Raw genomic sequence first — 16,188 nt, 5'->3', positions numbered from 1 at the left:
TGTTAATATGTAGGTATCTTTTGCTTATATTATCTAGTCAATATACCTGTCTCACATTTTATTATGTACCATATACATGTGATTATAAAGATTTACCATAATAATTTGGTTTTTATTTTGAAAAAAGAAATGTTATACTGTTAAATATTATTCCTGACTTGAATTTTCAAATTCCTACCTGAAATGCAGTATTGAATCTCACCGTGAAGTCAGATTCTAATGTCTGTACCTTCCATAATGCTATGCCTCTACAGATCAGGGAAGCCTTTGTTCCCTTGGAACTCTATCTGGCCAAAGAAGAAGAAAAAAATTAAAAAAAAAAGAGAAAGAAAAAGAGCATTCTCCTACAAAGTAATTCTATGTTAGCATACAGATATTAAATAAAATGATTGTATTTTACGTTAAATAAAAATGGAGACACTAGAACAAAGTTGAGCTTCACATTTTTTAATTATATAATGTTTGTTTGTTTTTTTAAGAATAGTTACTGCTCAAGTAATCTTCCAGCTTCTAAATAATTTTTTATTGATTTTTTAATAAATAAATTTTTATTAATTTTAATGGGGGTGACATCAATAAATCAGGGTACATATATTCAAAGAAAACATGTCCAGGTTATCTTGTCATTCAATTATGTTGCATACCCATCACCCAAAATCAGATTGTCCTCCGTCACCTTCTATCTAGTTTTCTTTGTGCCCCTCCCCCTCCCCACCCTCTCTCCCTCCTTCCCTCCCCCCACCCCCCCGTAACCACCACACTCTTGTCCATGTCTCTTAGTCTCGTTTTTATGTCCCATCAGTGTGTGGAATCCTGCAGTTCTTGTTTTTTTTTTGTTTTTTTTTGATTTACTTATTTCACTTCGTATAATGTTATCAAGATCCCACCATTTTGTTGTAAGTGATCCGATGCCATCATTTCTTATGGCTGAATAGTATACCATGGTGTATATGTGCCACATCTTCTTTATCCAGTCTTCTATTTTTTTTTTTTACAGTGATTAAAGCCTTTAAGCAAACTCTTGGCCAATACAGCAAGAATCCATAAAAGAGTAGTGTCCTTAACATGTTCACCAAATCCAAGTTGGCCCCAACACCATGCCAAATTCCTGATAAATGCAACCCAACCCCAGTTCAGTCTGTTAGGAGCTGTCCCAAGGAGGAGGAGTTTACTGATTTAAAAGAGAGAGAGAGAGAGAGAGAGAGAGAGATTTATCTGCTTCTGGATGTGTCCTGACCAAGGATCAAACCTGCAACCTTGGAGTATCAGGATAATGCTCTAATTGAATTATCCAGCCACTGCTCCAGCTTCTAATTTACAGCTTTCAGTTTACAACATATTCTATGATACACTTCTCAATCAACAGCTAATAAACCTCAGTTGTCAGAGCCACTTGGAATATTTTGAAGATCCAGTCAGTTTAAAGACCTTCTGTCCCAATGTGTTTTTAAGTTAGACAAGCTTATTCTGGCTTTTTCGTCCATCCAGATACACGTGGGTAAAGCTACCGCCAAATTTTTAATATCTCACAGTAGGGAAGAGAATGAAGGCAGCTGTATGAAGCTATAACAGGAGTGACAAAACTGACATTTTTATAGAGTCAAGGCTGCCAAATATAGAAAGAATGGGAGATCCTTCCATTTCACAAAATCATTTCACAGAGCTAATCAAAGGTGCAATGTTGCCGATTTGTAAACTGAGATTAGCAGAACAGACAGACTGAATTCATGATACCCCTGCCAAGATAAATGGAAAATCCCACCTCGTTGGATTATATTCCATTAGTGGAAATGAGAGGGATTATGTTTTGTTTGTTACTCATAAATCATTAAGTGGCTCAGTGCCAAGTATTTTCAAAATAGGCATCTGTTTTTTGGATGACTACAAAGGAGAATTTTTCGTGTGCCAATTAAACAGTGGTTTTGTCTTTTGCTCAGCATTTTACATAATCCCTCTCCTTTGCAGATTTATTTCTGTAAACTTATATAAATCTTTTTAGTTATTTAGCTAATAAATTATGTCTCCATGACCGGACATATTGTCTATTCAAGGTAATTCTAAACTACCTGTGTAGCCAGTTATTTTAGAATATTTTCTCATGTTTTTTAGATTAGTATCTAACAGTCACCTAGAGTAACAGTAAGATATTTATTTTACTTAAATCATGGTGTCCCTGCTATTTTGAAAGATTAAACATAATTTGAGTCCAACTGGAAAATGTGGGTAACACAGTGTGAAGGAATTAATAGTCGGATAAGGGATGGAATCTTAGTTTGAAATGAAAAGAGAGAGTTTCTGAATAGGGCTCATTAAAAAAAAAAGAGAGAGATGCATATTGACAATGTGTGTTGTCTACGGCCATACCACCCTGAACGCGCCCGATCTCGTCTGATCTCGGAAGCTAAGCAGGGTCGGGCCTGGTTAGTACTTGGATGGGAGACAATGTGTGTTGAGCCCTAAAAGCCAGATTCAGCGCTGCCTTAGCGTACAAGAAACAACGCCTGTGTTGTAAGAAAAGCAATTTAATAAAACAAGATCTATAAAGAGCTGATCAACAATCAATCTCTCTTAATTTGCAGAAATAGTAGCTGTATAAAGTGAAAGACTAAGAAATAAGCAATTCATTTCTAATCATGTAAAAATGTAAATAAGCAGGTATTGAAAAAATATAAAAAACATCTCAGGAAAATAAAGTCCTACCCTATTGAACCAGTCTTGACAATATATAGTCTGTTTTATTTATGTTGTTAGATAGATGAATAGAGATAGATGTACATATATATCTCTATATGTATATATACACATACATACAGATATATATTTGTCTATTTGGATGTATATATGCACACAGAAAATATTCCTTATTTTAGAAACTTTAATGAAATGTGTTTTAATCTTGCTGTAAACATTAACCACACTCATATAATAAAAGGATAAAAATAATAATTCTCATTCATCTCAGAATTTGCCACATTTTATTTTCCTTTTCCACAATAAACAAATATATTAATTAGTATTATACAGCAATTAATAATAACATTCTGAAACATATCATGCATTACATTATAGGCTTATCATTTAAAGTGTAATGTTAAAAGTGTTCTTCTGCTATGAAAGATGACTCCTCTATACTATTAGTACATATAATGAATTTTTAAAAATTCATATCCTTAAAATAGTCTAAAACTAAGAAGCTTCTGGAAATTTTGAGGAGATAGTGCAAGTTTTGCGTTAGCATCTCCAATTTTAAAGAAATGTTTTATTACCTAAATTTGTTTATAGAGCAGTGTATTCATATGTTCTATGCATCAATAAAATAATATACCCAGTTTTGTTTTGTTTTTTTCCTTTTTTTTTATTAATTTTGCTAGGGTGACATCAATAAATCAGGGTAATACCCAGTTTTAAGAAAACAGATGAGACCTGTGGTGGCGCAGTGGATAAAGCGTTGACCTGGAAATGCTGAGGTCGCCGGTTCAAAACCCTGGGCTTGCCTGGTCAAGGCACATATGGGAGTTGATGCTTCCAGCTCCTCCCTACCTTCTCTCTCTGTCTCTCTCTCCCTCTCTGTCTCTGTCTCTCCCTTTCTCTCTCCTCTCTAAAATGAATAAAAAAAATAAAAAAAAAATAAAAAAAAAGAAATCTTAAAAAAAAAAAAAGTTAAAAAGAAAAAAAAAGAAAACAGATGATTCTAGAGAATTTCGCCATAAAAGACTTTCTACTTAGTACCAGTTGATTTTTCTATTCCATGACTTCTCTTGAAAACCTCAGAGATGTATTCAATTTAGAGATGATTTTAAAATGTTTTTTTGCTAAACCTTATTTCTTTGATAAACATTCATTTTATTTCTATATTTATTTAATAATTTACATTACAACCTTCCATGTATGTTCATAACTTTATGTATAAATTTATGTATGTATGTATAAATTTAACTTCTTCAAATAACTTTATTACTTATAATTTTTATACTAAATAGTATTTTTAATTTTTAAATTTTTTTCAGTTATTGAAATTATTGCCTATATTTTTGGTCTGGGTATTCAATAGGATGGTAATAATTATCATAATAAATTCTTACAATAACTTTGGATCTAAGAAAAAATCCCTAAATCTAAAAAATATGTAGTGAAGCTGCACATATATTGTGATATTGAACTTAAAGTAGTCTAGAAATAATCAGAATATTAACTAGATTGAATAATAGGTTCCACTATTCTATCTTTATTATAAAAATGGTGAAGTCTTATGATTTAACAAAATATTGGTATTTGATTGTTTTCTATTAATTAGCTAGAGTAGAGGTTGTTAATCAAAATAGTATGTATCAGTGAATATCAGCTGGTGTACAATAGCACGCTGGTGTGCCACAGAATTTTTAAATCGTGCAACACATGACTAGTCAGGGGCACTGACCTTTTCCCCTTAGATTGTCAAATTAAAGAATGAAAACAGCCAACACAACGATAGCCATTCAGTGTGAATGAATCAAAACTATATCTATTTTTTGTCAGATCAGCAAAAAATATAATTTTTGATATGCTGCAGAGTTTGAGCAATTAGTTTGTGTGTGCCATGAGATGAAAAATGTTATTCCAGGAATTAGGCAAGATGTTGAGAACCATGGCCATTATTTTAGTTAGTCTTAGTAATGTAAACTAGGTAAGTACAAATAGTGGCTCAAAATACACAAATTCCAAGTATTCAAGAATTGCTATTCAGAGCCCTGGCTGGTTGGCTTGTAGTGCATCGACTCGGCGTGTTGAAGTCCGGGGTTTGATTCTCTGGCCAGGTCACACAGAAGAACCACCCACCTGCTTCTACACCCTTCCTCTTCTCCTTCCTCTCTCTCTCTCTCTTCCCCTCCTACAGCCAAGGCTTCACTGGAGCAAAGTTGGCCCAGGAGCTGAGGACAGCTCCATGACCTCCGCCTCAGGTGCTAGAATGGTTCTGGTTGCAGCAGAGCAATGCCCCAAATGGACTGAGCATCGCCCCCTGGGGGGCGTGCCGGGTGGATCCCAGTAGGGTGCATGCGGGAGTCTGTTTGCCTCCTCCCCCCCTCAGCTTCTCACTTTGGAAAAATACAAAAAAATAAAATTGCTATTCAGGAATTTTTTATCACAATAAAGGAGAAAGATGCCTTATTTTGTTTTGACAAGTCCACTCATTTGCTGAAGGCATTTATTCATTTAATACTCAGATAAACAATATTTCACTCTTAACAACTAAAAGTATACCTATTTTTATCTTGTGTAAAAAGGAGGATTGAAGGAAGTGAATTTTTCATTGTAAATTTATATGAATAAAATAGGACATTTGTGTCGAATTTCATCAGGTATGACAGAAAGAGATATAGTTCTTAGAAGTCACTACATTCACTACTACTGTGACATTTTTAAAAGGTCAAATTAAAAAAATGAAATCCTCTAAGAACTTAGCCCTTCATGGTTACTTTGGGTGCATTATCAAGAAGAAGAATGTGATGCATACAGTTTGCTTATAATAGTACCCATAACATTACAATTCATTATGGAGAAAATAATTTATTGCTTCAGAAAATATTTTTTGTTCAATATATTAATTCCCCATGGCTTCCAATAACTAATGTGTATTCATCTTGTTTAAAAAATAGTAAATGTTTTATGACTACAATAGTGAGCTTTCTAAAAATGGCTTCAAAATTGAAAATTATAGAGGAAGAAAATTATTCCCTGGTCATAAACATTTTGCTAAAATAGAGGAAAAAAGTGAGAGGCAGTCTTCCAAACAGAAATTCAGCCTTTAGTCATGAGATATGTCCTAATCTTGTTTACCCTCCAACACATACACATACCCACCGCCCAGCCTCAGGGTGGACTGCGGGAGAAACAGCATGTCCACTGGTAGCTCCCTCCCATCCAGCTACTTGGAAACAGCTGAGGATTACATCTCTTAATCAGATACAAATCTATTTATTTAGGCAGGAGGAGCAAAGAAGCTTTCTTTACCCTATTTGTTTATCACAACCTTACAGAGCAGCAATTTTCAACCTTTTCCATCTCATAGCACACATAAACTAATTACTAAAATTCTGCAGCACACCAAAAATACCTATTTTTTTGCCAATGTGCCCAAAAAAGAAAGCGGTATAATTTTGATTCATTGACACGGAATTGCTATTGTTGTGTTAGCTGTTGTCATTTTTACATTTGAGAATCTAAGGTAAAAGAGGTCAGTGTCCCTAACTAAATAGTCACATTTTGAATGTTTTTAAAATTTTTGGCCCTGGCTGGTTGGCTCAGCGGCAGAGCGTCGGCCTGGCGTGTGGGGCACCCGGGTTTGATTCCTGGCCAGGGCACATAGGAGAAGCGCCCATTTTGCTTCTCCACCCCCCCCCCCACCCTTCCTCTCTGTCTCTCTCTTCCCCTCCTGCAGCCGGGACTCCATTGGAGCAAAGATGGCCCGAGCGCTGGGGATGGCTCCTTGGCCTCTGCCCCAGACGCTAGAGTGGCTCTGGTGGCGGCAGAGCAAGGCCCCGAAGGGGCAGAGCGTCGCCCCCTGGTGGGCAGAGCGTCGCCCCTGGTGGGCGTGCCGGGTGGATCCTGGTCGGGCGCATGCGGGAGTCTGTCTGACTGTCTCTCCCCATTTCCAGCTTCAGAAAAATACAACAAAAAATTTTTTTTGTGACACACCGGTTGAAAATCATTGTTATATAGCATTCTTGATTCCAATTCTTCAGTTCAACCGCTGATTTTGCCACTGTATTCCTTGGGTAAGCCTTTCTAGGGCCTATTTACGTTGGGTTTACCAGATCAGCTGCCATGGCCAAATTTAATCACAGGAGATGTGATTGAATCTGAAAATGGTGTTCATACAATTATTCTTTGCATGTTTTCACATGCTAAAGAGTTGAATAAATATCTGTTAGACAGTGTCTACAGTATTTCAAGTTCCCAGATACAGATGGAAACAGTTGGAATGTTATATCTACACATTCCAGATGTTTACAAAAAAGTATTTAATTTTCTATCATATGTTTGGTGTTATGATTATTTCTTCAAAAGACAGGCATTTATGGTATTATATAAACATGGGTTATGGAATTATATAGATTCAACTTTCTACTAACCAATTTGCCTCTGGCCACCTTAGAAAATTTTGCAACAATAGATATATATGTTTCATTAGTGTTCTGTGATATATTGTGAGCCCTAAAAGGTATTGTGAACTTATACACAAAATATTGTAATGTGAATGAATAAATAAATTACATATAGAAAAAAATGAATGTTTGAGAAATGGCAACAAGGATTCTGATTCACAAGATTTTTATTAAAGGCAAAAATATGCTTTCTAGATTCTGAAATACATCATTCAATCTAATTAATCACAGCAAAAGTCTCTTGGCTGCTTTCTTCAGTAAATAAAATCAAGATGTGAATAAATGTTTTTCTATTTATTTCAAGAGTAGTTTGCTCATCCAGGCAATGTAAATACTAAATACTTTGTCAATGAAGTGATAAAAAGTGAGACTTCTTCATAACGAGCAGATGTCCTGAAAAGTAAGGTCTATAACTGAACACTATAAATATTCACTACTAATACAGCAGGCTATTATATACTTTTGTTACTTGTTAATGAGAAGATTTTGTTGAAAGACATTATCTGCATGCAGAGATATTAAGAGCTTATGAGGTTTGGTTCATATTGCTTTGATTTAATAAGAATAGTATTTTTCCATTACTCAGATTCTGGGGATAAAGAATTTATTTTTAACTGGCTTGTTAATTTTACTATAAAACAAAACACACTTTATATGGAACTTTTCCTTAGATCCAAGCATGGAAAAAAAAAGAATTGTTTTTAAATTTCACTTATCTAATATTTTTCAGAGAAATTGCAACCAGAAGATAAAATTAGCTTTAAGCTCAAATAAAATAACAAAAATTTGCAAAATGTATATATCATGCTCCAAGATGGACAAATTTGTTTTAGTTGTGTACAATTTGATATTTGATGATCTAATTTTCTAGAACCTAAAGTACTACCCTAGGTTACGAGAACAAAATATTCAGAAGGCACACAGAATGCCAGTAACAAGAGCATGAGATTCCAAGGAAAGAAATTAGATGCTATATCAGCTGTATAGCAGCACTGCAGTGGGGGGCACTGAGCCTAGGGGTAGAGTTCTATGCCATCTCATGAACAACTGGGCAGTCTCTTCATAAGGGATTAGCAATGATACCAATTAAAGCAGCAAACACTTCAAGGATATTCTGGAAAATATGAAGCGAATAGTTATGTCAAATGCTTCATGTTCAGCAAGTAAATGCTTATTTACATATATCTTACTTTTCTTGACTGTGAATGCCTTCAAGGGAGGAGATGCTATCTGGTTATTTGTACATTTCCTCACACCAATCCCTGCCATTTTTCATCAGATACAGACATTCCATAATAGTAAGTGTATGAATGAATGAATACATAAAAACTTCAAGTCACCAAGGACAGGTGATACTAATTTTGCTTATTTTATAGATGCAGATTATTATATAAAGCAGCACACTTATAAATTTTAATAAATGTAAATAACATTTTTAAATGAGATGCTAGGCATTTTAATAACTATGCTTTCACTTTCTTAAAAACAAAACAAAACATAACCAAAGCTATTTCTTCATTCCAACCAATTAAACTGGATTACAATGTGAAGATAAATTAAATTCCAGTTTTTTATTTATAAAATTGTGTCATCATTATTACTATAATAGCAAGATTGACTTACAACCTGTAATTGCTTTTGTAGATTTATTTATAATGCTGATGCTAGTAGAATGACATATATTTTTCCCCCAAATCTTCCTCTCCTTATTTTACCCAAATATTTTATAATATATTTAAAATAAATTTGGATATACTGACTTTTAGTTATGCATTCTTCTTTCCCATTGTCTTAAGATGTACCCATTATGTATTTGTTGCTTCCTTTTTGTTCCATTACTAATTTCCTGGAGTTCTAGTATCAGATATGTAATAAAAAAAAGTACATAAATGTGTTAGAATTACTATGTAATTATTAAGTGCTTTCACATAGATATATACATCTTTAGTATGCATTTATCTGTATAGACGTGTACATATAACTACTATTAAGAACCATAAAGTCTTTCATAAGTCTGTTTTAAAAATTGAAATGGCAAGATTTCTCCTGGTAACCTGAAAAAAAACAACACAAAATAGCCTATACTCTTTCTAAAATCAATACCATATTCTTACATTTTTTTCATATAAAATTGCACGGAATACATTTTAAACTAGTATTATAGAATTACTGAACCCCTTTTTTTCCAGAAAAAGGAAATAAGTCGATTTAAAGAAATCTATTCCTCTCATTTTCTGCCAAGATGATTTTGACTGGATGTTTCAGCTCTTGGTGACAATGATGATAATGTGTTTCTTCCATCTGGTATTGTCCATGGAGAGAATGTCCCTGTGGAGAATCTTGAAAGGCTCATTATTCCAATATTACAAATATGAAAATTGAGGCAGAGAGAAGTATAATTTTCTCAAATTCACACAGAATCTCAGAAAGGAAGTCAGGAGTGGAACCCAGCTCATGTGGAAAAGATCTAATGCAACATGCAATGTCAAGCTTGCAAAGGTAATTAAATTGAGTAGCATAATTACCTAAATTATAGTACAGGAAAATAGTGTCATATTTACAAGCCTAATTATATCGAGTATGAGAATTACCTGAATGATAGTAATCATATGGATGGAGTTCACATATTTCATATGCTTTATTTTTCTGTCCTGAATGCTTAAAAACTTGGAGTTTGAAGTGTAACAGGAACAAAAAATAATTTAAAAATTTTTAAATGAAATTAAAGCACAATCTGGAGCCAAACAAACCCTAGGTTTAAATTTTGGCCCCACATTGACCCTTCTGTACAATCATAGGCAGTTTACTTAACCTTTGAGACAACTTTCTCAACTATAAAATAGGAAGAATGTTAAAAATCTGAATGGTTGTATTACAAATAATGCTTAAATAGCAAGTTAGTATAGCCCTATTAAGTAATAATACACGCACCCCCATCATCTAGTTTTTAATTAATCTGCTCTATTTAAGTTATTATATTTTAAGTTACTTAAGTCGGTATTTTTTCACATTTTTTATAATTTTATTGCCAAGTGGATTAATTGTGTATGGGTGATACATGATACAAGACTCAATAGAGCACTAAAAATCCAGAATCGAGAAGTGTCTCAAGTTTAAATATTTTTTTGGTGCAGGCATCTGAAGAAACTGTACTAATTTGGATGGAACATTATGATTTGAAGAACACTAAAATAAATATATCTCAGCCCTGGCTGGTTGGCTTAGTGGGTAGAGCATCAGCTCAGCATGTGGATGTCCCGGATTCAATTTCTGTTAGGGCACACAGGAGAAGCAACCATTGGCTTCTCTACCTCTCCCCCTTTCGCTTCTCTCTCTGTCTCTCTCTCTACCTCTCCTGCAGCCATGGCTCAATTGGAGCGACTTAGCCCCGGGTGCTGAGGACGGCTCCAAGGAATCTCTGCCTCAGATGCTAACTCTGTTGCGAGCATGGCCCCAGATAGGCAGAGCGTAGGCCCCCAGACAAGGGTTACTGGGTGGATTCCCATTGGGGGTGCATGCAGGAGTCTATTTCCCCTCCTCTGACTTGGAAAAGAGGGGAAAAAAATCTCTAGAAATTTATATTTCTTTTTTTTTTTTTTTTTGCAGCACTGTGCATTTATAGAAATTGAGATTGTTTCTAAAATGAAAATGGGTTGCAGAAGGGAAAGTGGGGGGTAGGGGAAAGATGTAGGAGGGTAAAGGGAAGATAGATGGTGATAGAGAGAGACTTGACCTGGGTGGTGAAATCACAGGACAATATACAGATGACGTATTGTAGAATTGTGCACCTTAAACCTGTATGATTTTATTAACCAATGTATCCCCAATAAATTCAATACAAAACACAATTTAAGAAAAAAATGAATAAATTTAAAAATATAAATGGAGAATAATCAAAATATTTACAGAGTAGAATAAAACAGAACTATGTATATCAGATATAAAAACTGATTATTTGATAAAATTAGGATCATTGACTTTGGTTGTCACAGAGATAGTAAAAAGTCAGTGCATCAATAAAGCTGCTCATAGATAGAAACTTGATTTAAACAGAGTTAAAAGAGTAGGTCCTTGGAAAAATGGTTGACTATTAAATTGTTCTGGAACTACCTACAATCTGTATGGAATAAAGTAAATTTAGATCTTTTCATTGTAATATATATGAAAATCAATACTTCACGGATTACAATTTCAATTTAAAATGCAAACCTTAAAACTCTTAGAAGAAGACACAGAAGAATATTTTAATATTCTTAGTAGAAAGAAGTTTTTTCATGAAGACATAAATGTGGCAGGCGTAACAGGAACAATTGATACATTTGAATATATTAAATTGTACGGTTTCTGATCCTCAAAGGACACTCTAAGAAATGAAAAATACACAATAAATTGAGAGAATATAGTAGCAGACATATAACTACAAAGTATTAAATTAGTATTCAAAATGTATTTTAAAAGTCTATAGGGAATAAAATTAAAAGTCTATAGGGAATAAAATTAAATGAAAAAGAATTCAGTTCAAACCAAATATGCAGAGACATTTCAGAAAAGAGGAATTTCAAATGGGCCATAAAATTTTTAAAGATGCTTTACTTCATTAGTAATTAGAAAAAGTAAAAGAAAATATTAGATAGCATTTATAATCATTGTATTAGAAAAAATACTGATAACTCCATATGTTGGCAAATACGTGGATCAATAAGAACTCTTACACACTGGACTATGGGGAGTGTTAAGCTAATGCAGCCTTGGGAAATAATTCTTCTGTATTGTCAGGTTAAGTTGAACACACACTCTGTGATCTAATAATGAAACTCCTGGATAGATACTTAGAGAAGTTCTATCACATGTTTATCAGAACACTAATGCAACAGTATTTATAGCAGCATCTTGTATAAAAGAAAAACAAGGTGATGCAATTGTCTGCGGACAGGAGAGTAAGTAAATTGTGCTATATTTACACGATGTGATAGTATAAACTCATTTAAAAAATGAATGTAAGCAGTTTTCAATCAATATGGATAGGTTAAGAAGCCTTAGTTAATTAAGAACATTCCATTTTGATAATAAGCCTAAAAGACAATGAAAATTAAACAGCACTTTTTGGAGTCACTTGTTCTGAAAGCAATTTGTTTGCTGTAAGTAGACTTGGGGATGACACACGCAAAAGTCAGGCTTTGTGGTAACTTTGAGTGGTGCAGACAGAGAAACGCTCTGTGAAAGGACGCTTCACAAGAATATACAAGAATGAGAAATGCAAGCGGAAAGGAAAACAATCTCTCCCAAAGAAGAGAGTAGAGTGATTCCGATATCTTTCTGGTTCTGATCATGGAGGGGCATCTAATGCGTGTTTAAATTTTTTTAATATACATGTGTGTGTGTGTGTATACATACATACATACATACATATATATATAATATCAAGAGGGAAATTTATCTCTACAGAGCTGATGTGAATTATATAATGTATTCATCTAAGTATTAGCATTTAACAAATATCAGTGACATTTGTCTATTTTGATCTTATTTTTAGAAAATTATTGGAATCACATATTTACAAAGGAAAATTAAAGCACAAAAACCAAAAAAAAAAAACCAGTTTAAAAAAGATAGGCTCATTCCAAATTTACATGCTCAAGTGAAGCTTTGTGATGGCTGCAGTGGACTGCCGGGCCCCGGCTGACCATGCAGACCCAGCTCCATCCGCAGCTCCCGGGGCATGTTGGGAATTATGTAGTTCAGGAATTGACCGCTTAGTTATCAAGTCAAAGAAGTTTGGGTTGGGGGAAAAGGTTTCACCAAGATAATTATTAAAATGTTATAACTACGTATGGTGCCAGATGGGTACTAGAATTATAGTGGTGATCACTTCATAAGGTGTATATAGTCACTATGTTGTACACCTGAAAGTTACATAATATTGAATGCCAACTATAATTGAAAAATAAATTTAAGAAAAGGTTAACGTTAATTCATTGAAATTCTTTATAATGCCAAATACCTGTGAGTAACCTAAAATGATAGTACTTTCTAGCCTATTTTTTTATATGGTATGTCATAAAATTGATCACGTTCTACTTTGTATGCACTTTCTGAAAGTTTAAAAATCATTTACATGGAGCCTGATTAAATTCAATGTTGGCTTATTTTCTTTTCTTTTCTTTTCTTTTTTTTTTGTATTTTTCCGAAGCTGGAAACGGGGAGAGACAGTCAGACAGACTCCCGCATGCGCCCGACCGGGATCCACCCGGCACTCCCTCCAGGGGCCGAGGCTCTGCCCACCAGGGGGCTTCACTCTGCCCAGACCAGAGCCACTCCAGCGCCTGGGGCAGAGGCCAAGGAGCCATCCCCAGCGCCCGGGCCATCTTTGCTCCAATGGAGCCTTGGCTGCGGGAGGGGAAGAGAGAGACAGAGAGGAAGGAGGGGGGGTGGGTGGAGAAGCAAATGGGCGCCTTTCCTATGTGCCCTGGCCGGGAATCGAACCCGGGTCCCCCGCACGCCAGGCCGACGCTCTACCACTGAGCCAACCGGCCAGGGCAATGTTGGTTTATTTTCATAGTGACTCCTTCATATTGTCTTCGTATAAGCCTTTGAGGAGCTATTTTTTCATTGATGACAAAAAAAGGAAGGAAAAAAAATAGTTCATTTAATTTTCTTTCTTCTGCTTGTTTGTCCCTTTTTTTTTGTTGTTCAAGGTGAAGGTCTGGTTCCAGAACAGGCGCATGAAGTGGAAGAGAGTCAAAGGCGGGCAGCAGGGAGCCGCGGCTCGAGAGAAGGAACTGGTGAATGTGAAAAAAGGAACGCTTCTGCCTTCCGAGCTTTCAGGAATCGGGGCAGCCACCCTCCAGCAGACAGGGGACTCTCTAGCAAATGAAGACAGCCACGACAGTGACCACAGCTCAGAGCACGCACACTTATGATAATACGCAGACAGGACCAGCTCCATTCTCAGGAAAGAAACGTTGTGATGGCAAGCCTTACTCAAACATCGTTTACACAGCGAGAGGACAATGACAGTGATTTTTTAATATTCAATTCAGGCATCTCGAGTCTGTTTCTCATGATTTATAGAGGGTTTTACACTAAGTGCCACTTATTGAAGATGCTTCCACAGGAAAGATGGAGAAGGTGAACTTGCTTTGACTGTTGCAGATGTGTATGACAGTGGGCAGGTGTGTGTTTGCTTCTGCTTGCACTGAAGATGAATGCTCGCAAGAGCAAACTCGGAGGTATTTTGATACAGCGTGCCTCAGAATGAAGACACAGAAGAAGAACTTGTTTTGGACACTGCAGATGTATAAGGTGTGATGTGTATGACAGTGGGCAGGTATTGGCTTTTGCTTGCACTGACAATTAAACTGCTATCAAGATTAAACCATGAAACATTTTATTCTGAACAACCACAGTGCCTGAAATCACTCTTAAGTGGATTAAAAAAATGTATTTTAACTCTGTATATATTACCCTTAAGTCATGTTCCTGTCTTCACTAAGTTTAGCAACGCATTCATATTAGCTGGTGAAAATAGGCACTCACGATGACAACCAGAATCAGCTTCTTGTCTTTTTTATACATTTTGTCATCCCAGAAACAATCAGCACATGCTTACTTGTGTTCAAGTAGAGAAAATACATTAGAGTCTGATAGGACATATTCTTGTACCACAGACAAAACAAATCTTATGTTGCATTTTCTATCAACTGCTGCTAATACATTATTATAAAAGTTACCTAGCTCCTCAATTCTTCCTATCTTATAGCTTGAAAAAAAAAATTAGGATCATAGGCAAATCAGTTACCTTGCAGAAGAGCTTTGTATGACAGACATTGTCTGATTTTATTTCTATAAAATGTTAGCTGTTATGACTATCATTTAATTCACAAGAAAAAGGTTTTCCCCGATTGGTGATGGTGTTAAACAAATTGCAAAACCAAATTGATTCCTCAAGTTGGTAGACAATAAAATTTGAAATATCTTCAAAAAAAATTCAGTAAAAACACATTACTTTTTCATATATGATGTATTCATGCAAAACAACAATCTTTGTATTTTGTAAAAAAATAAGTGTTTAATAAATGATCCTTTGTAAATAATTTTGGTCTCCCTTCTGTGATTTCCTAAATTTTTACAGATTTTAATATAAATATTCATCTGCATTTGTGTAAATCCAGATGATCATAAATTAATGAATCATCTACTTTTTTATTTCTTAATTTTTTTATTATAAAAAATCAATCTTTGCATAATCAAGGAGCTTATAGCAATAGGTATATATTAAGCCATTTTCATGGTTTGAAGAATATGGCAAATGGATTTCTTTGTGTGTTATATTAAATCAAAGATGAAAGCAGAAGAAAAGTTAATATGATTCACAATAATGATTTCAATAAAACAGTCATTCATTTTAAAACATATGCAAATTAATTGAATAATTTCTAAGTAGAACTATCCAAGACTCTTGATGTGAAAAGAAGCTAAATAAACTAATGAGCATTCCCAGTACGGATGGACATTGCTAATAAGAAAGTCAAAGATTTTATTAACATATTTTGTATCATGCATGATTGCACGTGGCTTGGATATCTCTCCTATTTATAACTTTATAACATTGTTTTGTATTTGTTCCATATTTTAACCAGAAATGTATAGAAATATACAGCAGCTTCCCCTCCTCCCTGATTAATTAGAAATAGAAATAGAGAAAAAGTAGTTGATAAAAATTTCCAATACCTCATTATTTAATTGATTTCATTTGCTTTAGAATGATCATACTAACAAAAATAGTCAATTAATTTTAATTCATCTAGCATGATACAGACAACATTAAAAATAGTTGTATCACATTTTTGCTTTGTGTAAAAAAACTGTATTACAGGTTAGCAGTGTTTCTAAATTAACTTTGAAAGGAAGACTATTCAGATTAACATCTTCCAGTCATAAAACGGATACTTTTATATCAATCACTTGAATAAATTCAAAGTATATTTTTACTGATGACATCTGCTTGGGTGGATGGACTTTCTTATTGTAGGATTTAAATGCAAAA

General features: G+C 34.5%; 1 protein-coding gene across 1 annotated transcript in view; it reads left to right on the top strand.

Moving 5' to 3' along the window:
* The window catches only part of MEOX2 (mesenchyme homeobox 2), a 75,659-nt gene extending 60,449 nt beyond the window's left edge, over positions 1-15,210 (top strand). Inside the window, exon 3 of the mRNA XM_066238592.1 lies at positions 13,838-15,210. Within this exon, the coding sequence (XP_066094689.1) occupies positions 13,838-14,062 (225 nt within the window). The 3' untranslated portion in view covers positions 14,063-15,210. The remainder of the gene's footprint in view (positions 1-13,837) is intronic.
* The last annotated feature ends 978 nt before the right edge of the window (positions 15,211-16,188 follow it).

The sequence above is a fragment of the Saccopteryx bilineata genome, chromosome 7 (genome assembly GCF_036850765.1).
Source record: "Saccopteryx bilineata isolate mSacBil1 chromosome 7, mSacBil1_pri_phased_curated, whole genome shotgun sequence".
NCBI classification, from domain to species: domain Eukaryota; kingdom Metazoa; phylum Chordata; class Mammalia; order Chiroptera; family Emballonuridae; genus Saccopteryx; species Saccopteryx bilineata.
The sequence above is the reverse complement of the archived record's forward strand: the minus strand, read 5'-3'. Positions and strand labels throughout refer to the sequence as shown.